Source organism: Rhopalosiphum maidis, chromosome 2, assembly GCF_003676215.2.
Source record: "Rhopalosiphum maidis isolate BTI-1 chromosome 2, ASM367621v3, whole genome shotgun sequence".
Classification (NCBI taxonomy): Eukaryota; Metazoa; Arthropoda; class Insecta; order Hemiptera; family Aphididae; genus Rhopalosiphum; species Rhopalosiphum maidis.
This window is the reverse complement of record NC_040878.1, coordinates 83094947-83118422: the sequence shown is the minus strand read 5'-3', so window position 1 is coordinate 83118422 and position 23476 is coordinate 83094947. Positions and strand designations below refer to the sequence as shown.

Below are 23476 nucleotides of genomic sequence, written 5' to 3'. Positions count from 1 at the left end.
AGGTATACGTCATAATACACTGCCGGAGAAAAAAAAAAATTGGCCGTTCTTTGATTCCGGCGACACTTATTGGGCATAATACGGTCGTGTGGAATGAAGGAGAAAGCTGAACTCGACCTCGGACCGGTATGTTACTTAATCGCGGCAAAGTATTACGTACTGACGCATCAGCCATAGGTGGGTTATTACAGGTACTCCATACACGCGGCGTCGTTCGGTGTAGGTAAACGCAGTCGCACCGCCGCAGCCCGTCCAACGCTACACGTCGGACAACAATACTATAAAACATTTTTTTTTATGAAATTTATTCGGTACAGACGCGTTATGTAAATATTAAAAACAAAATTCGCTTTTCTTTTAAAAAATAGAAAACACTCCGACAGGGTCGTTTGTAAGCGTTTTCGACGTACGTTTTAAGAAATTAACATTTAAATATACTACTACTACTACTTACCTACAATATAATATACACAAAGCGTCTTTTGTAATTCAAAATACCGGAAATACGATAAATTAGCTAAAGCTTTGACGAGTTACAGAAAAAAAAAAGCAATCTTGAGAAATACCACCACGATACATTTGTCAATTGCCTTTTAAAATAAATTACAACAGTCGTTGTTAATTAATAATAAGGTTTTACCATACATATTCTCGCGATGATTCTATATCGATTCTTAATAATATGATATCAGTGTGCTTATATACTTAAAAGTGTTACAACTATTGTAGACAGTTAAACATTTTTTTAATTTTTTATTTAAAATAAAAATGTTCATAACAAGACCAAAATGGATCGAAAAGGTCACCGTGGAACCAATGCTGTTTTTGTATTTTGTAACATTGGCTATTTCAGCTTTGGTAAGTACTAAGTATTATAGTTTATAACGTTATATAGGTATGAATGAAATGTACAAAGATTTTCGCGATGATTTTGTCTTCGCAGAAATAAAAATAAATGTTATTATGTATTTTAATTATTTTGATATTTATTGATTTACTAACACGCTGAAGAGTAGTTATTAAAATTTTAATTCTCAACGCATGTTTGTTATTGTTCAAAGGTTCCAAATTGCAATTTCATATCTTAGTAGGTATGTTGTTGTAAATTAATTAGTCAACCACAATATGAGTTCAAAATGGCAACTAATACACGTAATACGTAAAATAGACCATTAGACGAAAAAAAAAATCATATTTTAATCAAATAATATAGTAATTGTTATGTCAGTTTAATCAGAGATAGTGTAGGTACTATGCAAATTACAAATCACAATAGATACTATTGTAGTGTTGTGTATTATATGACAGACAAATATGTTTCATTTAAAGTTTTAGGAGGTTTATTATATGCGTATAATGCTTTATAGAAGTAAAGCATAATTAAAAAATAACTTATTATGTATAATAATATCATACGCTTTAAGATAATTCAGCAATCATATTTCCTCCCGTTTCACTTTTTTACTATAAATTATTAAGCAGATAATTTTATAAAAAAAATTTAAATGAAAAGTTTCCAAGTCATTGTACATTTTATGTGCCGAGGACAAAATATTAGTCCTAAATATTGGGAGTGGGACCTAATGTATAGGATAAATCTAATACTTAGTTTAGTCTTTAGTCTAAGTATTTAATATGCTCAGACAATTTCACAAAATAGTATTTAACGTTCATGGATCAATATGAATTATTCTAGTTTTCAGATTATCAGATATGAGAGCTATATTGTATAATCCTAGTGATTCTATTATTGGACTTAAAACATAATTTTGGGTAATTCATAAACTATCCGTTCGGCACTGTATTTATAGACATCGAGATTTTCAGAAAAACCGTCGGCTTTACATTTTACCGTAAAAAAGGTGATAATGATTTGAAAAAGAGAAGTTACACTGTGATGGTATAATCTGAGTGTTTAAAAATATATAATTTTATTTTTTTATTTAACGTGGCTCTTATTCCTCTCGGTTATAATATTTTAATACGTTGTTGATGAAAATCGACTATAATTTCAGATTTGGGTAACGCTGTTAAATTAATTCGACTGCTGACCACATTTTAACGCGCGCGCATTAATAAACGCGGACACACGCCGGTAAAATAATTATGTTATTATTTATTGCCGCCTTCTACCCGAAGTGCAGAAATAGTATCCCTGCAGCGTCACACTTATTCCGTCGTCAAGATAAAATTAAAAGTACACAAAACGAATATTATATTAAGTTAAAAGTGGAATACCGGTAATCATCCGATTTTTTTTTTTTTTTTTGCTCGACGATTTAATTTAAAAACAAATTAAGTGCATAAATAAACGCGAAAAATCAATAAAAAAATATTAAAAATTCCCACGCACGTGACACGTAGTGTGATGAGAGCGAAAAATGTTTCACTCGCCGCCGACGCGGCAGAGAAAGGGTAGAGCTCGCTTTACGCGGTATTTATATTTCCCTTTTTCGGTTGTTCAAACACAAATTCTACGAGGGTATTATTCGTGCAATATAAAAAATACTCCGGCGGAGTCGCGCAGGTCTCTACGTAACGGTGTTTACGGTTCGGCGTTCGACGAGCCCGTTCTCGGAAGGCGCTCGGCGGGGATGGGTAATCAAAAAATGATATCGGATCGAAAACCGAACGTAACCGGCGCCGTATGTTTTGCAGATCAACAGAAAACAAATGACGTACGCAATATTATAATAATGTAGCTGCTGCAACGTTGTTCGTAAACTGTTTTTTAATCGGCCGTTAATGCGGTACATATATTATACGTATATACACCCGAAAGCGTACGACCGGCGGACGCCGGTCGTGCACCCCCCGAATGCCGGCTAATTTGACGGGGGGGGGGTCGCACGTCGGCCGCCGCTCACCGCAGTATCGACGAGGCGGAGGCGTTTGAATCGACGGAGGAACGGTTTGTTTATTTATTATTTTTTTTTTTTTTTGCGTACAGGAATTTGCGGTACTTTCGAAATCGTTATTTTTGACGTGAACCGTCACGCGCGCAATACAACTATTTCTGAACTCTCGTTGTGGCTATATCAATATTATAATATAATAATAATATAGCATATATAGTTGTGTACTGTACACTTACACGCGCCGCCGTCGTAGCCGCGATGTCACCTCCTGCGGGGCTTTTGATTTCGTCTCAGAAACCGGCGGTGACGGGCGAATCGCGTATCATAATATAATTATTTCCCTCCGTCATATTATGATGATATATATATATATATATATATATAGCTGCAGCGCGACACCGCCTAAGACATCGTAACGCGAGGGAACGAAATCCGTAGGTACGGTTATGTTATTTTGTCTCGGGAGGACACAGGATAGACCGCGACATTATCGGTCGTTTCGGTATTTCAAGTGGCGCACGACCTAGCAAATTATTTATACGTGTTCACCGGTTCCCGCTTAGTTTCGGTTAATACCAGTGGTGAATCCGTGCGATTGTGTTTACATAGTTATAGGCATGTAATGTTTTTGTGATAACCATCCGCCTGCGTTTTGTGAGACATGTGGTATTTATCTCGTATACGGGTGTACGCCGGAGATGAAATCGTCGGCGCCGACTTAAAAAACGTAAGTGTAACAACAAATCGTTTTCCGTTTTAATAATACAAAATCGTATGATTTGGGGAAGAGCCGTAACTGGGACGTGTTTGAAATTAACCGTAGTAATTATAGTTATTTCATTATTTGGACGCGAGCGGTGCACGCCCGGGTTGGATTAGAAATATAATTTGAAGTTTGGGTGATGATAACTTACAGTCATCTTATGTATTACGCGTTTGTTGGACGGGAAAACCGATTCAGGTTTCTCACGAACAACGTCCAGTTCGTGTTTATATGGAAAAAAAAAAAACAAGTATGCGGTCATCAAATCACAGACTTATAGCACGACGCAGACGTGCAATTTTTTTTTTTTAATTCGTGAAAACTATTGAACCGTGCGTCGGTTATGATAATACCAGTATTTGCGCTCTCCGCGCGATCGCGGATTCGAATAACTGTACATAATATAATATACATATTTTCACTGCAGACGAGTCAGATCGTTCGCATTACTACAAACGTAATGTATCTGTTGGTTTTCGTCGCTATGGCTCTATGGTTATATGTCTTTAAAAGGGTATAAAAGGTCTATACGAGCCGAATCCCGTAGATTATCGTTCATGAATTCTTTAGGTTAAACCCTAAACACGAACACTGTTTACCTAATAGTACATCGCTAAGTAGTGCGACCGGGATTTATTCAACGGGCCGGGTACATCCACGGCGAAAGATGTTATTCTATGATAATATTAATATTCTAATGCGATACTAATAATATAAACGGTTTATACACCATAACCAGGCATGGTAATTCCACGAACTCGATTATCAATTTTGCCACGTCATGTTAAATGCTGGGCGCCTCGGCAACACAGACATTTTCTTCAAAGTCAAAGGATTTAATATGTTGTGCCATCTTATTTTGCATATTATAATCACGCATATTTTGAGATTTTCTATATACACGACGTACTATTTTCGCATAATTACGTGTTCTTTTTGTTTTTAATTTGAAGACCATTTAAATTGTCTTAATGCAAATAGGTACCATTTTTTAGATGTCGATAAAAAATGAAATTTGTTGGGAACATTTTGAAATACTGTAAGCAGCAAAGATGAGCAACTTAAAGTTAACAGAGGGTCGACTTTTAGAGCTTTAAAATCTAGCAGCCAGATCGAAAAAAAATAAAATACAGATAAACGCTAAATTTTTATAAAGTAATTTGATAACGTTACGCGGTCCTGACAAAAAAGATACACGTCTATCTCCGGTTTACGGCGTTAGAAAATAATATGCAATCGACATTTATACGGTTAAACGATTACAAATAAGATGCTGCGAATAATCCGGTATATCCGCTAAAGTGCCATCGATTCGATTGTAAACGAATGCGTGAACGAAACAGTAAAATATTGCGAGTGTTAAATCAAAAGTATTAAAACAATATTATGACACGAATATTCACACGAACAATTGTCAACGCATTTACCTAGGTACCACCCATTTAAAAGCATACTCACTGCATTTTCGCGAGCTTTTCGGAAACATTTATTATATCAGAGGTGGCCAAACCGCGGCCCGCGAGCCGCATGCGTCGTAGACTTTTGCAGCTCACATCTAATCGTTACATTTTTACAAAAAAAATTTTTTCATATGAATTTTTGTACGACCTTTATTTTTTTACATTTCGGCTCTTCCGCATGTATTAATATATCTGATGGCTCGCGAGTCTCTTCTCGCCGGCCACCCCTGATATAATACCTACATATTTACCTACACAGTGAAACTCCCTCAACACCTTGGGCACCTCCCGTGGCGGACGATTTCTTGGGAAAAAAACCAGGAATAACGGAAACTTTTACGTAAAACCGATGTTCGACAAAATCGATTTGCTTTTCCCGGTATAACTCAAAAACGAATAGCCGTAGAAGATAACCGAAATGTGCGCAAGACACATTATTTTTTTTTTTTTTTTATGTCCATACTCGTGTTGTTATCATGCGTTATTGTCTAACGGACGAGCGGTCGCGGGTCTCGGTTGCAGGTGGGCACGAACTTGATACTGCGGAAGGGGTGCGACGTGACGGCCACCGTGCAGCCGGCCAACCTGAGGGACAAGTGCCTGAACGAGAGCTACGCACAGGAGCTGGTGGCCAAGATACAGACGTGGAAGCTGACCATCCAGTACTCGGTGCCGCTGGTGTTCATACTGTTCGCGGGCCCGTGGAGCGACACGCACGGCCGCCGCCGCCGGCCGCTCATGTTCATACCGATCGCCGGCCAGCTGCTGACGGACGCGTTCAACGTGCTCAACGTGTACAACTGGCACTGGTCGCCCGCCGTGGCCGCCGTGTCCGAGTGCCTGGTGCCCGCGATCACCGGGTCGCGGATATGCTGCGTGGTGGGCGTCGCGTCCTACGTGGCCGACATCACGCGCGTCCAGGACCGGACCAAGCGGATCGGCATGCTCATGTCGCTGTACTTCATCGCCACGCCGGTGGGCGCGTGCACGGCCGGCTTCCTAAACGTCAACATCGGCTTCTACGGCACGTTCGGCGCGTGCATGGCGATGAACGTCGCGGCGCTGGCGCTGGGCATGGCGCTGGTCAAGGACACGTCCGTGCCGTACGACAAGGGCGCGTCCATCTGGCAGACGGTCAACCCGAAGGTGATCGCCGACTCGGTGCGCGTGCTGGTCAAGAAACGGCCCAGCCGGTCGCTGCTCGTCTACATGACCATCGTGTCGCCGCTCACCATCGGACCCATGCAAGGTGCGTACACATAAATATATTGGCAGGTATAATAACATCGTATGCGATAGCGGATAGATCGCGGGCGATGCATTACGATAAACGCCATATGCGTTATTGGGCTTCGGTTTTTGAACGGTCAACCATCGTCAATAGTCGACTTCAGAGTAGAGTACAGCGAAATTCAAGAAATACCACTTTTTTTTTACGTTCCTTAAAAATTATTTAAATTTTCACATATAGTTATTTTTTTAAAAGATTTTCATTTACCGTGGTAGATTACGGAAACCGGAGAACAGATTTTGTTTATTGGGGTCTCGTTAGATTCAAATTGACTAGGAAAAGTGCCGTGAAGATTTGCAGAACTTTAACTTCGATCGTTAACTCACTACAAAGCTATAAAGCTGAAAAACATGAAAAACGCCTAATGAAATATATTTTAATTTTTTTTTTTTTTTGAAACTCCGTAGTGAATTAACTATAAAAGATGAATAGACTAATAAATTTCTAAAAATTGAAAATCGAGAAAGTTTACATGCCGTTCTTTGACTTGGCGAGCGTTTTTCTTTCAAAAAAGCTATTCCCCGTAAATAATGTAATAAATAAAGAAATATTGTGGAATGGAGAAGTAAGCGTGCGGGGAGAAGACGGTCGACATTACATCAGCTGTATGCCGATTGAGTACGACTTACGGATTCAGGATGTCGTAATTAAATTCAAGGTTTATAGACAACAGACGATTGTAATGCGTGTTGGAAATGACTGTTTCGTCTCGACAGTGATTTTATATTTAACTTTTTTTCAATCAAGGCTTGTACTAAATAATAAAACTTATAAATACCTAGTAGTTTGTTATTAATTATCAATTTCAATACTTCCTGTTTGCTATTTATAATATTATATTGTACACATTCGACGAAGAAGAAAAAACAGTATTTACAGTTTAATGATGGTTACAGACGTTACAGTCAGAAACTCGGTTATAATGTGTATAGGTTTATAAAATAAAATATTGTGGATGATATTGTAGGTAGACGTTGAGCAATTAAATCGGTCTGAGTGAAACAATTCCGTGTAAGAAGCTATTTTTATATCTGATAAAGTAATAATTTTCTAACAAGATCACATTACGTCTGTGTAACTGTGCGGAGGAACTATTCAACCGTGGAATGAAGGGCCAACGCTAGACAATAACAGGTGCTAATGATATTATCATTTCTATTTCTATTGCGATCACAAGCCAATAAACATACTAATGTAATATGTTTATATAATTATAAATGTACTAAATGTGCATACAAATAATCATAATTCATAATTACGATTTATAAATTACTAACTTCAATTCCTTTAATTTTAAGTTTAAATTTCTGACTAATTATTGAACTATTTTAGTGGGCGCATCAGATAAGAAAGTGCGATTCGATATTGCACAAAAAAAGACTACTGATCCCAATAATGGCAATATTATAAAAAAAAAATTCGATGATATTAAAAATATCAATTCGTATATCATTTTGCTCACTATTTTTTAGTAGTTTTTAATCATCACTAAAACCTGATCAGTTATAAATGTTATAATCTAAAAACATATTAATTGCGAGGTACACTCAGTACGAATGACATAATATGGAAGACAATTCATTTTTGTCCACCCCGTATATTTGGACTAAAAATACAAAAAATAAGTGTGAAACAGATTAAAAAAAAATTATTATACAATAATATACAAAATCAACCAGTATATTAACTAAACGTCTAAATATATAGGATTATATGATACTTATACCTATAGTTTTCGATTACCGTAACGTATTGATTTTACCGGTTACTGAATTAAACACATATTATTTAAATTTTATTGAACTGTTGTAAATTTTTTCAAGTACACGATACTTTATATGCGAGAGAGTGAGAGAATAAGAACTGATAACTAATTGATTTATATAGACCATAATGGGTCCGAGTCAATGAACATTAAAATTATATAATTGTTCATAAACATCAATAAATATAACTAATGTGAAAACAAATCGTTAACGCGTTCACGACCACATATAATATACGATATATATATATATATATATACATATCGTATATACCACAATATCCTTATAAATACGTAAGTGCATAACAAAATATCTTATTTGAATCCTTTGTAGTTACCTTAAAATGTATGTTTACTATACTTTGTGTTGTTTTACTGTGTAAACATGATAATATATTATTTTATATTAACATGTACGCGAGTTAAGAAATTCACAAAATTGGATTATTATTAAGTAAATTACATTTTCACGTAGGTAAAGTATAATTAATTGAAGTTATTGATGTATAGTTTTTTGTTACTTTGAAGTATTTCAGCATGACCAAGACACTTAATAAATCAGCGAAATTAAAATGTTACGTTTTTTTTTTTTTAATCTAATTAGTATTTTATTTATTGGTGTGTATTTAAATTGTGGTGAAAAGTATAACAAGGTATTTTGAATTCAGTGAGAAATTAATTTTTATTTGGAATTTATTGAGTTTAAGTGATAAATTTCACGATGCTTAAATATTATTAAATGCCCACGAGTATCAGTATAATATTTAATGTATCATTCTATAATTACCAAGTTTGTATATTTATATATATTATGCATGTATGCATGTATGTATGTGTGTATGTATTGCGACATGGCGTATGCTTGTTGTGTAGGTAAATAAATACATGAATTTTGATCCCTGTGAGGCGCCTATACATATGTTTATTTCATGAAATAGCTCACATTTTGAACGAAACACAAAATGCGCTCCTGAAAAATGTCTCCCAAAAGATGTGAGCTTAATCTTTCATTTCGAAATACTTTGAATAATAATAAAAAAAATAAAAAAAACTGAAATTCCGACGATTTTGCTTATAACGTTGCCGCGATTGTATTTGAAAAATGTACGTTTTCTTACTGTATAAAACAGAGATAATAATAATGTGCAATTCTACAAATCTACGCCTCGACAAATATCTGAATTCTAATTATATAAACGGTACAAACGTTTTTCTATATTTTTATTAATTCTTTCAAAACACAGTTATTGTAATATTATTATTATTCCGAGGGGTAACGCGGGACGTGTTCAACTACGTATATTATTAATTTCGTGGACACTATTTTAGTAAATATTTCACGCGCGAGTGCCCGATGTCTATAAGACAATCGCCGATACAAAATAATATATAATATACTTAAGAAATAGGTATAATAGAAGTGTGATGCAGAGAAAATAATGTTAAACTTTATTATTATACGCGCAGGACTGTAGGAGGAACAAACACCTATAAATTTATTTATTTTTTGAACACGTTATAAAATAAGTAACCGTGCAATAGCAGTAGTAGCTTCGGCAGTGTCGTTTATGAAATCTTAACGTTGTTGTTCTTAGTGAATATTGTTTGTGTAACGCAATATATTTTATAGTCGGTGCACATTTAGTTTATTGATTAGGTACCTACAACAGTCGCCGTTCACCGTGCCGCCGCATACAAACAATACAAAAATAATAATAATATTATTGTTCCCGTTTCCCGGTTAGAAAACACAATTTTTGCAATCCGAAGGCAAGACAGAGACTAGTGTCATTACCCCGCCTCGCGACAAGCGGTTCGTACCGGTCAAATATTTCAACAGGCGTGGTTATAATATTTTTCAAGCGAAAACTCTGTACGGCATAATACTAGTCCGCAAGTACAGTATATACTGTTGTTAATCATAAATCGTAATACGAACGTTTAAATTGGTCGTACACGCTCTGCTATACAATTCGCGGGCCGTGTAACGATGTCGAGAAAAATATAATAATATCATCCTACGCGGAAACAACGAAATCAATTAATGAGTATTGTTTTATTTTTTATATATTATACCGTTATTATAACGTACGCGGTTGTAGAATTTTATCTGAACATAAAAACACGGGCATGCACTTAATGGGGAACGCAGCGTGCATAATTGTCCGCGGGTCAATTGAAAATTCGACAGAATAATAATATATAACAATTTGTACATAGTATGTGGCTATATAACAGCCTGCCCGTATTAATGACGTATTTGACTCCGTAAAATAGATCGACAATATTACAAAACATACATTTAGTACATTTTAGTCTCGAGCTTTTAAATAAATTTCGATCAATTGTTAGTAATATGTATAGTGTTATAACATTCTCGAGGACGCGCATAGGTATAATATTAATTTTAGGGGGGGGGTGTCGTTTTGACTCCTCTGATCGGTGCCCATAAATACATGTTATTTGATTAGAGAACGATAGACGATCATCATTTAGAAATGTACGTCTATACGCGTATCACTATATAGATATAGTTGATGTGTTGGTCGGGTATTATATAGGATTTCAATAAATAATAACAACAATTAAATTATTCTAGAAAATTATGTTTGCACGTGAAAATTTGAAATACTTATTACTTTTACCGGTTGTCTGCAAGCTAATACTCTTCTAAGGATTATAACAGTCGTGTAGTTGGATACACACGCAATGTAGTATTGTTTACGATTATATACTCCTAACTGTTTTGATCATATGTAGAGTTATAATATATATACTATAAATAAGTGTAGAACCATGGTATGGTTTAAATTTATATCGAAGGAATTATAGGTCTGTAACGAAATTAATTAACATTTTCCTTGAACGAAACATCAAAGTGATTTTCATGATTCTTAATTAACGAAATATAAATAAATAACGAAACGTTGTTTGACAAAATTGAAAATAGTACCTATTACAAACGAATATAAATTTAAATAGTATATTGGTATATTATGTATTTTCATATTTTAAATTATAAATAATAATTTCTAGGATAAAATATATTTTAAGATTCAATTTAATTCACTATTACTAGACGATTGAGCTATTGGACTGACAATAATATTACCTGTTTTAAAATTCGATCGATTTTCTTACACTTGAATACGATATTCAATATAAGCCGATAATTACACTGACCTCAATTTTTGTCATTTTCAGTCAGTGTGGCACAAACCTATAAGTACTTAGAACTTTGCACTCATGGATACCCACTAGACGCGATATACGCGATATGAGAGATGTTTGGCATAAACGAGTATTACGATATAACATTATTTGTAGTAACTTGCAGTAATAGGAATACGTATATTATCTGTAGTAATAAATTTATATACCCGAGAAGCAATTAAAAAACCTTGTTGATTATTACTATTTTTATTTATTTTTTTATTTCGCTTCTAGAATCAAGTTATATTATCGGTATTATCGCTATATTATTTTACGTCATAGTAATTACATTTATTTCAATTGTTTCTAGTAAATCGTCGTGTTTTTAAACTCTCTATGCGATATTATAACGAATTTATAGATTTAGCTTCTGAAAAATATATTATACTAAACCGACATGGACGTGACAGACGGCAATTTTAATCGCAATTACACGGGTAATTAAAACAGATGAATTGGACAATCCAATAAAGTTTATCTGCATTTCGTCGTAACACGTCAGGGGCACGCCAAATTAAAAAAAAAACTGCTCTATGCTCAATGATACAACATATGTATAACATAATATATTATATAACATAATGTATAGTAGGCGCCTATCGCCCATTTCGTATAGCCTAAAGCTACTACGGATAGACTAAAATATACGATATTAAACTGTTGCTAGTTTGGTAATAATAATACTTGAGATTAACCAATTACTACAATGGATAAATGTGATAGGTAAAGTCATTTACCCGTGGCATAGGATTGTTCCGAACAGACATAATACATTATGTATTCGAATATTATACAACGCCACACAAATCGTATTGCGCTGTATAGACGCACTGTACAGACACAATGGAAAAGTTATTGTCGGCTTAGGTTTTAACACTTACTCTGAAATAACTATAATATTATATACGAGTAATGATTATAAAACCCCTGATATTAGTAATACTTTGCTGAAACCTCTATTTACAGTCTATTTTCATATAATATAATATATTCTTCTCGAGAACTCAAGCACGGTATTTGATATATTTACCTATATGGGAAATACCACAGCCATTTAGTGTTTCAAGAGAATTTTTCTTCTCTCAAAAATATATTCCAACTTAATCTGTAAGTACCACAACGTAAAACATTACTATTACACCTAACCGTTCCTACACGTCGCACAGAACTCGAAACATCAAAAGTATTGGAAAATTAATAGAGAATAATACTTTGATCTCTCCTTTTAAAACATTTTTCTTTTAATTTAACTAATGTAGTAAATTACGATAAATCACCGTGAAACCTAAAATTATTGTTTACCTACCTAACCTAAACATCACTTGTCTATTCAGGACTGTATAAGTATACGTAGTATTACTTACTAGTGCTTGACCCTTATTAAGAGATAATAAAGGTCAATGCATTTTGCTTAAATTATAACATAATGTTTTACTTGAAAGTGATGATATATTTTTTTTTAAGTAGGTGGGTATTATAATTTTCAAAATTGTTATGATTAAAATTGCTTGTCTGGAAATAATAGTTTACAATCATAACAAATATTCACAAAAATTCAATTCATGATAAAAAAAAAAAAAAAACCGTAACCATAATTTTTTTTTAATTGTTCGATTACAAAACGAACGTACCTATGCTATTATTTGTATAATCGATATATTAATTGAATATTTATTGCATGACACAATATGGTGAGCAGTCATCTTGTGTACAAAAGAAAAAAAAGTAAAATAATGTCAGCTACAGTATCCATAGGTTACGTTAGGTTAGGTTATGTCTATCCTCTAAAGTCTACACGATGGTTCATTACTAATAACTTACATGAAATTCTAAGATGTGTATTTTATTCAAACATACGACATAACTAAACGTGTAATTCTTACCCTATATTTTATTCTGATGTTTTTTGTTTTTTGTTATTTTTTATATATTATTTTACTTTAAAAACAATATTACGCACAACAGTAACCGTGCATAGAGTCACTCAGCTTTCTACTTCTAAATTATTATGATGAATAGAAACTAATTTAACTTGGCTTTACCAATTTATTTTAACAGAGTGTACTGTAAATAATTGACTACTTTGATTAATGAATTATAAAATAACATTTATTTTGATTAAAATTGCAATATGTTTTAAAATATAATTATACATAATAAAATCAACAATACCTAATCATAATATGTATTTAAATTTGCATTGATTAGAATACGATTTGTAACTTGTTTGTTTAATTACACCTGTCAGTTATTTAAAATAAATATTCAGAGTATTATTATTTTTTTATTATTTAGCTTTCAATTTAAAATTTATCCAAGATATTCATTGTTTATTAGTTAATATAATTGTTCTATATACTGTATTATACATTTAAAGACACCTAGTTATAGATACCTATAGGCAAAAAAATATTATTTTATTAATTGTAAACTTCTATAGACACTAATTATGTATAACATAAATATATATCTAACATATAAATCATACTATTTAAATATTGAATTGAATTATAATATTTTAAATATTTTTCTAAAATAACGACAAGACAATTTCAGAAAAGTTAGATTTTTAAAATGGAAGTTTAAGTTTAAATAAACTTGAAATAAAATATTTAGTAGGCACAAGTATAAAATATTAAGATTGACAGTATAGGCGACCGTAAAGTTCAAGTAAATGTAAGATTTCAATAAGAAAATGGCCTTAATGTAGAATACATTTATCAAACATTTTCGAAAGTTTGTGAACTTTTACATATCATAATATATTAGTTAAATATTGAAAATATGTAGTTCATCCACAATCAATAATTTTAAAACTCAAGTTAATTAAATTTATTTAATTTGTATACATTTACACATCGATGTTGTAGATTATTTATTATAAATCTACTTAAATCAGTTATACAGTATATACGTATAATTAATATCCTATACACCTATACCAGATACCTATTATAGTCTATACGTATAAAAGTATAATATTTTTATTATCTAGCTTATTGTTTATTTGAGGTAAATAGTATGTATTTATATGTTCACAGCACTTTTCAGCAGGGAGATTTTAAATATCCTCTTCAACACCATTTATTTTTTCCGTGTACGGTGTACGACAAAATTATAATAATTTTCAAAAAAGAGTTTGTATGAGAATGCAATTTCAGAATTATTATAATTTTGTAGTACATTGAAAAAATAAATGGTGTTGAAGAAGATATTCCTCCCTTGTACATTTAAAATCTCCCTGCTAAAAAGTGCTGTGAACATATATTATGGTTTTTAAAAGTCAGTATTTTTGCGTTATACGGGAAAAAAATGGCTTGATGAGGATATTCCTGCTTTAACTTTTAAAATTTCCCGACTGAAAAGTGCTGTGAACATACAAATACATACTACTTAGATGTTCGTTTTTTTTATATTTTGGTATTTTACTAAACTAACTATAAACAAAATATCGTATGCATTTAATTGGATAATCATTGATATGTTGTAAATACTAAATATTATTAATATATTAAATGTGCACGGGGTTTTTTAAAAATCAATTAATAAATCTAGGCAGTTGAATAATTTATTTATTAGTTACACTTTCTTTATTTAAATTATATAAATTTAACCTACAAATGATATGTAACTCACACAAATTAACATGTATACTTAACTTAAACCTTATTTATTATATTTAATAATATATTTCCTTATAAATGTTTTATTTTCTATCTACAGAATTCATAAAAATTTCTACAGATTATATACCTTTATATTTTATATGATACATTGTATTTTTTCAATTTAAAATATAAAATTCTAAAAACCAAAATAATTGTAACTTAAAATCTCGATTTTATTACCAGACAAATTTCAATAAACTATAATGCAATTTGTACTTCATAATTTGTTATTTAACAGAGTCTATTGTGTAAATAAATATACAATAGAAAACTAAACTAAAGTGTTTAATTGTATTTAATACATTACATATATAACTATTACGAATAAATAAGTGATATTTTAAATAACATTTTTCAGGTGAATACTCCATACTATATCTTTTTGTCAGATACAAATTTGGATGGAACGAAATCGATTACAGCCTCTACGCCGCTTACAAAATGACTGGGATACTTATAGGTAATATTTTTTAAACAAAATAAAATTAGTTTAGCTAAAGGTAATGTTGCATGCTGGTGTATATCCTATTGGAAATAAAAACTTATACGATTATTTTTGTTCTTGCTAGTTCAATCACAATTATTAATTTTAGTATTAATTAAACTCGAAAGTTATTAAAAACTAATGCAAACAGTCGAAAATCGAAATACCCACGTTGATTTGTACACTATATTGTTCAATATACTGATTTCGTCATTAATATTGTTTTGGGTTTAAAAACAATATTTGTTCATGTGGAAATGACGTATTTAATGGTGGTGTACGATATTTTCGATTTTCCACGTTATCTATAATACACATACCTACAATCTACCCACTCGACTAAATAAATCAATTCGTAAAATGTATTTCCGTATAAAACATACTTAATTGGAAACTATTAATGACTTGTTCATTAGACGGGTGTCTGTAAATATATATATATCACATGCCGTAATAATAATATTACGTTTAGAGTTAACCTAAGTATTTTAATGAAATAACAATAGCCAACGAAACGTTGAGTCATGTGCATAATATTTTGGCTAAGATTCATTTAGTGGTTATGGTATCTGCATTGTCTATGTATCTTGGGTTCTCTTTGAACGTTATTATTGTCACTAAATAATATATAATATACTGTTTTGGATCAGGAATTTATTAACTCTATTAGATTTTAGTAAAAATAAATAATAAATTGAAAAGTACAAGTCTTGGATGAACCATTTGAGTGGGTGTTTAAAAATGAAAGTAATTAAGTCATTGAATTTGATTAACGACAATGAGCACAATTTAAAACTGGTTGCAATAATAATAATATATGTGATATACGTATATAACAGTTACATGATTATATTTCATCAATTTCTTTGCATTAAATGTTTGTTAAAAAATATTAGAAAATTCGCATAAATAAATAGTTTTAAATTATAATCTGTTCTTAATTTTCACTTGAATAAAGCAAAAGTATAATATGCATAGAACTTTTTGCAAATTGAAAAAAAATCTATTACAGTATTAGCAATGTATTGTAAGTATATATTATAATACTTATATACATATTTATATTTAAAACCATTATTTAATTATATTTATATATATACAGCGATTCTAAATATTGTATAATTACCTACATACATGGATTAAGTATTTTTTTTGTACCACAAATTATAACTTAATACCGTTATGACAATAATTATAATATGAGATATCACGAGGTCGAGCTCATTACAAATATATAATAGTATAGTTGACCATTTCAGATTTAGAGCGTGAACGTAGTCTCATACCTATTTTGTTACATAATTTACATAATCGGTTTATTGTGTGTGTAAAAAATTGGGTTAATAATAATTTATAAAAATTATTCTTCCATTTCCCTCGAATTTTCCTTCTCAACGCATACTAGAAGGCACTATGTAGTGACATGGAGTAGTTAATATTTAAAGGACGAACAAATTAGTATAGATTATTACCATAGTACAATAATATACGTGTAAATGTATATTTATCGACTTGTAAATCCAAACCAACATTATTAACAGATGAAAGTAAACCGACAAACTATAAAAAGTAAGACGAATGTACACGCATGTTATATAATATTTATATACTTATATTGGTACACGACATTCTGTCTCGGACTAAGGCATCAACACGAGACTGTAAAAATGTATTATAATGATACATACATTATACGTATAACGTATATTATTAAATTGAAAATTTTAATTTATAATTTACTATTTATACGTCGTGGTAAATAGTTAATGGCGAATATAATATAATATATGGTGTGTATTATTTTATCTACAGGTACTATCGTAGCTATATGGTTAATGAGCGTAAAACTGAAAATGCACGATGCAGCAATAGGATTTATCGGCAGCAGTTTCGATTTAATCGCTGCAGTGTGCTATAGTTTTGTAACTCAACCTTGGCAGCTGTATGCAGGTTAGTATTCAATAAATATTTGATGATAAAAACCACGATTTGTATACGAATTCACGTGTAATTTAAAATTTCAGTGCCAGTGATTGACATTTTTCACGGTGCAGCGTTCACAGTCAGCACTTCGATGGCGTCAAAACTCGTCGACAACAGTGAATTGGGTAAATGTCGTTATTATCGTAAATTTCGTCGATAAACTTAACGAATTTATAATTATTTCTAAAAACAATTTTATCTATAAACCATTCGAAAGTATATAAAACTGTTTTTCAATCATTATTTAAAATGGTAAACCTCGTGGTACAATGACAAACTGTCAAAGATAATAATATTTCGTTTAAATATAATTATTGTTCAAAATTATAATTTTAACATAAACAGTTGTAAGGCGTACGTAATTCTTATACGTTTTTTAATTTTTTTTTTTTAGCGCAACTCAATTCAGTTCGCGGTATGCTGGAAACGCTCGCTCCCATTATTATTTATCCGTTATATAATCAATTATATAAGCTCACATTTGAAACACTACCGGGAGCTTTTTTCCTGTTGACTGCGGTTATTACTGTTCCAGTTGTCATACTATTCGGGTAAATACAATGTGATAATATTCTACGCAATTTTACAATATTATAATAATATACTCTGCAATACTCTGTATTATTATAGAATTGTGTTTTTCATGTACATATTGTTAAGGTATACTACACCACGGGATGTATATTTTTCGTTTAGAATATAACATACAATGTATGAATTAAATTCAAATCCCAGATCATAACATGCAATGTAATTAATTTTTTTGAACTTACAATTTGCATACAAATATAATGAACTGAGTAGCCGATATATCACAATTACATACAAACTATATAATGCGGCGATGAATAGAAAAATCCTTAAACATTTATTTTTATTCGAATACAGCGAAATCTAGAGTATATACTATTTATACACCTACGCTGTAGACATAATATTCGCACCGATTTCTTGTTAATATGTATATATAAATGACCCAATAATAACTGTTGGCATTACTCAAAAATATTTGAATTGCTTTAACTATCGAAACTGTGATTTTCAATAAATCATAATTTTAACCTTAAGTAATTTTTTTTCATCAAATTACGTGATAAGTCATAGTGGTAAGATATTATTTATGAGAGTAGAAACTATAGGTAATCTATAAATTTTGAATTCGGTGGGAGTATAATATTGCAATAAAATTGTTTTACATTTTCTCAAAGTCTGTGCAACAATAATATATGAACGGTAGTGGGAATTCGCTCGACGAAATTAAGTGGTTTTAGTGGAAAATATAGGTATAGGTTTTGCAGGGCTGTCCACCTTTTAATTTGATTTTGATTGTTATTATGGTTGGCTGTTTGTCAATATTGATTTTATCTAAACGTGTGAGTTTATAAGGCTATAAAATACAAACAAAACGTTTGGTATTTTCCATGGCTTCTAATTTGATTCTGTAAGAATATTTAACTACTTATCCTGATATTTTATACTAGGCATATACTCGTAAGTTACAGTCAGTATAACGGTACAATGTAATAAGCTATAATAAAGTAATAAAGATAATACATAGATTTTATTTTAAAGAAATTAACATTATAATTTTGTAAGTCTTAAATAATCAGTATATATAAGTAATAATTAAATTGATATCTACAGTAGGTTTTAAAAGAACAAATATAAAAAACAATAGAAAAAAAAACGGACATAAATCTAGTATGAAATTCTTATAAATATTATAATTACCTAATTAATTAAATATAATTTAGCATTATATGACTATATAATAGCTTATTATTATTATTTATTACTAACATTAGTACGACAGTTGTTTTGTATTAATTTTACCATTACAATAATAATATACCTAATCAACTATAATTTCTAATTAGGCATACCTATACTTATAATTGCAAGATTTTTATGTAAACATATAATAACACAACGAAAAATTAAAACCACGTTAAACCACGAAGTGCTGTATTAATTTTATAGTATTGTTCAGTATATCTAGGTGCATTATATATACAATATACCCGATTAATAAATTGTAGATTTGAAGAATATTTTTTTTATAGTCTTTGACCTTTGTTAAGTGTTTTCATTCTCGAATGCATTAAGTTCAACGTAAAATGTTTGTGTTTTAAAATTGATAAACTGAGCTTTAAGAATTTTCACGGTTCTACGACCCTCCTTAATTTATTATAAGTAGTATTATACAGTATACATACGAAATATAATATTAAACTTTACTACTTAAGCCTACAATTATTATTGTGTTTCATGTTTTAACTGCTTATTATTTATTTATCGTTGAATGTTTGCAATTTAGACAGTATATTATACAGGACGTAATAATATTATTTTGTATTATTTTCAGGTTGACATACAAAGCCGATCAAAAAGACGAAATATTTAAAAATAACGAAGATGGTAATGTAGCACAAAAAAATAAAGATGAATGCAATAACACTGTCAAAGAAGAATCGATTAAAACTATAGATACTGTTTGACACAATTGTCATGTAAACGACTATGATGGTAATAATATAGTAAATACTATGTACATAATATTATATTTTATTTCTTATTATGTTATAAACCTTCCTACCTATTATAATGAAGACAGTATTAGACATATTTTTATTGCATTTATGTAAAACAGACAACAGTCATTGTAATACATTGTATACCATATTTTATACCATAATTGCTTGTATAATGTAAAATGCAATGCAAGTTAATACCAAATCGTTAATACTTATAAGTTTAGTGTAAATAGTATAGAACAGTGTAGATAATTAAATTTGTTAGGTATATTAATAAGATGTTTTGCTTGTTATAATTTCATTTATCTAGTGGAATTCATAATTTTTGTTTTGTATACACATTTTTATTTAAATAACTTTTAAAATCCAATGTACCTACAATAGAAATGTTTTGAAGATTCTAAAATAGTTTTTAAGTGTATTTAATATATATAATTATATTTTATAACTTGATATTATGTTAAGGTACCTATGTAATTTTAGGTCATAGCCAATAGATACATAGGTACTTACAGCATGTTAATAAAAGTTATTCACAACGTTTTTTTTTAACGTAAGAATCCCTCAATTCATCATTATATAATTTATGTTAAATGAAACTACTGTTTTTTTATACGACCAAAATTAAATTGTTTTTATAAAAGTAAATTGGACTTTTAAAAGAATGATTTTTCTTGTCCTTTTGAGTAAATATTTCTATCTACCTTCACTTCATTAGTCCAGAAGACTGTTGACAATTATTTTGCTAATATTTTCATAATATTATAGTTTTTACATAATAAGTAACTTGTTGTTAAACATTTAAATATTCGGAAGACATTAAAAAAAAAAAAGAGGGAAAGTAGGTAAACGCTTTGTTTTCAAATGTACCTCGTTATTGAAAAAGAAGTCACTATAATCTACGTGTTAAATTTGATTTATATATTAAATCATTTCATACGAAAATTTATAGGATGCTGTGTGATCAGGCACGTATACAGGGGAGCTAACCCCTCCCCCCGAAATAATTTTGAGTAACGAGGAAAAAATTGTTTTATTATGTTGTGGCACAATTTGTATTGCTATATTTTGTAAACCTCCCTCCCCGAATTTTTTTTGTATACGTGCCTGTGTGTGATAGTTTCCACCGCATTTAACACATCGAGGAAAATCAATGGGACCAGTAGCTTTTAGTATGACCCAATTACTTTATGCATTGAGTAATTTGTTGTTATTTATGTGGCTCTTATATTTTTGTTTTGATTTGAAGTATTAAAGTTATATTGAAACATCATTATTGTTTCTATTGGACTCGAGGTCGACGAAAAATCAAGGTATATGGTTCTTGGTTTAGCGGTGTGATAAATTAATATTTAATTACTTTCCTAACTGAATGGTCAATTTCTTCTAATGCTGAGCTAATTTCAAAAACAAGAGTCGATAGATGGATTCGTATTACTAATCTAAATGCATTGGTAGATTGTAGTTGATATGCGTGAAGATCAGCATAGTTTTGATTTAAAAAATTAATTATACCACGGTAGATTTTTTGAGTATTGTTTGGAGTTTTAGGTGGGTGGAAGTTGAGTTACAACTAAAACTGTCGTGGCAAATTAAATCTGAAAATTTATTTCTCAATTCAAAAATTGTATTACCCTCTTAATGGATATTGGCAGTGGCAAATATCTTTTTATTTATGTATGTGTATGTGTGGAAAAGTGTTGTGACCCCTGACTTTGCGTATCGAAAATGTCATTATCATTGTTTACAATAGTAGAGGCGGTGAGCAATGAACATAATTAACAGATATCGGAGTATTGATTTAGAGAGATAAAATATTGTATTTACTTGGAAGTTGAAGTGTAAGAGGTACAAGTTTTTTGGCGACAGTAGTAATGGCCGTTTATTGTTTTCGGATTACAATTAAAAATTATTATTATTATTTTTCCTCACGGATGATGTTTCGATTACTTGGTTGTTAATTATCATGATGGGTGATACAGTTTGTTTTGATTTTGGAGTATTTTTAGCTGGCATAATGAATTTATCTGATTTGAGTCCAAAAGTCGTCGCGCGCTACGATGCTTTGGAAAATGTTAAATTTAGTAAAATTTATAGATAATGTTCAGCTACGATTTGTATTATATTTAAATTACTATTCTTTGGAAGGATAACAAAAGTCTGCTGAGGCAAAACCAAGTTCTTGCGCTGTTTTAAAAAAAATGCGTAGATTGGTTAACATTCGATAAATTCTGTTAAAACTAGGTGCGTTTAACATTTCACGAGAACTATAATAACGCGTGCGTACTAGACGATTAGTGTACGTGAACAGAAATATATTTTAGATTTAGAATAATTTATATTGTTATTATAGTAATTTTTTTTAACTATTAGTCAAACACTCATACGGCAGGATAGATTATTTTTTTCCGAAAACATTGTATTTGCAATTTTTATCGTGTGTATATAAAATATAATAACATAATACGTTAAAAGTTTCAAGTACTTAGAATATTTTTAAATTCAACGAAATAACTAAAATTGTTACTTTTTGTTTCAATATTTAATTTCTATACTAAAAAAATCGTGTTTAAATATATTTTTAGAGATAATATGAAATAGTTTTAATATTGAACATTTTCTACATTTTAAATACAAAATTATTTCCAAATTTTCGTTATTTTTGACAAATTTTGTTAAAATGCTTATTTAAAAAAAAAATTATTTATTTATCTATCTATCTTTAATAATTTTTAATACTTGTGATAAAAAATTGTAAAGAATCCTTTGTTAAATTTTCAAGATTCTTGACCGAGCAAACATTTTTATGAACATTTATAGGAAATGAAATAGGAAAAAAATATTGAAAAAGTCTAATATCAGTAAATAGCTTAAAAAGTTTCAAAATACATGATGTTTAGATTAATTTAAAAATTTAATGAAGATTTCAAGTATCTACGATTATTTGTTTCTAGTTAATATATTAAAATACCAAAATTTATTTTGTCAAATACTGGTTTTGGGTAAAAGTTATCGTTTTTACTTTACATCATTGTAAAACCGTATTGAATCGTATTTGAATTAAATACAATTCATTGTTTCACTTAAAATCTAAAATATATCGGTGTGGAATAAATTATAATAGTTTATGAAATAAAAATAAGTATTCAATCTTTTAAAAATCAAAATGATAAATAATATTTCATACATAAAATAATTTACTATAAAATTTTAAGTACTGAAAAAGATTATATAAGAACACAATCAATACATTTTACTTAATATAGTCATAATATAATCTAAATTATTATTAGATATAATTTTATACTAATACGCAATTTCCCTAATTTAGGTAGGTATTAATAATTTTTATGTACGAGTATGTACATAAATAAAAATAATTATTTATAAAATATGGGTACTTACTGATTTTTTATCTATAGGCCCAACAATTTTCGGACTGGATGCCATATTTTTA

At 30.3% G+C, this 23476-nt stretch overlaps 1 protein-coding gene across 1 annotated transcript; it reads left to right on the top strand.

The window, feature by feature from the left end:
• Positions 1–218: 218 nt before the first annotated feature.
• On the top strand, positions 219–20710 carry LOC113554165. Its single transcript, XM_026957886.1, has 7 exons — positions 219–858; positions 5604–6330; positions 15377–15478; positions 17315–17452; positions 17527–17610; positions 17880–18036; positions 19851–20710. The coding sequence occupies exons 1-7, from the start codon at positions 769–771 to the stop codon at positions 19981–19983; spliced, it is 1431 nt and encodes a 476-aa protein (XP_026813687.1). The 5' UTR covers positions 219–768; the 3' UTR covers positions 19984–20710.
• Positions 20711–23476: the final 2766 nt, after the last annotated feature.

What these genes read in the sequence shown, in the direction of transcription:
- LOC113554165 (XM_026957886.1), top strand. Translation starts at nt 769, where the DNA reads ATGTTCATAACAAGACCAAAATGGATCGAAAAGGTCACCGTGGAACCA. An exon ending in CACCATCGGACCCATGCAAG is followed by an intron (nt 6,331 to 15,376) that starts GTGCGTACACAT and finishes AACATTTTTCAG; the next exon opens with GTGAATACTCCATACTATAT. An exon ending in CGTCGACAACAGTGAATTGG is followed by an intron (nt 17,611 to 17,879) that starts GTAAATGTCGTT and finishes TTTTTTTTTTAG; the next exon opens with CGCAACTCAATTCAGTTCGC.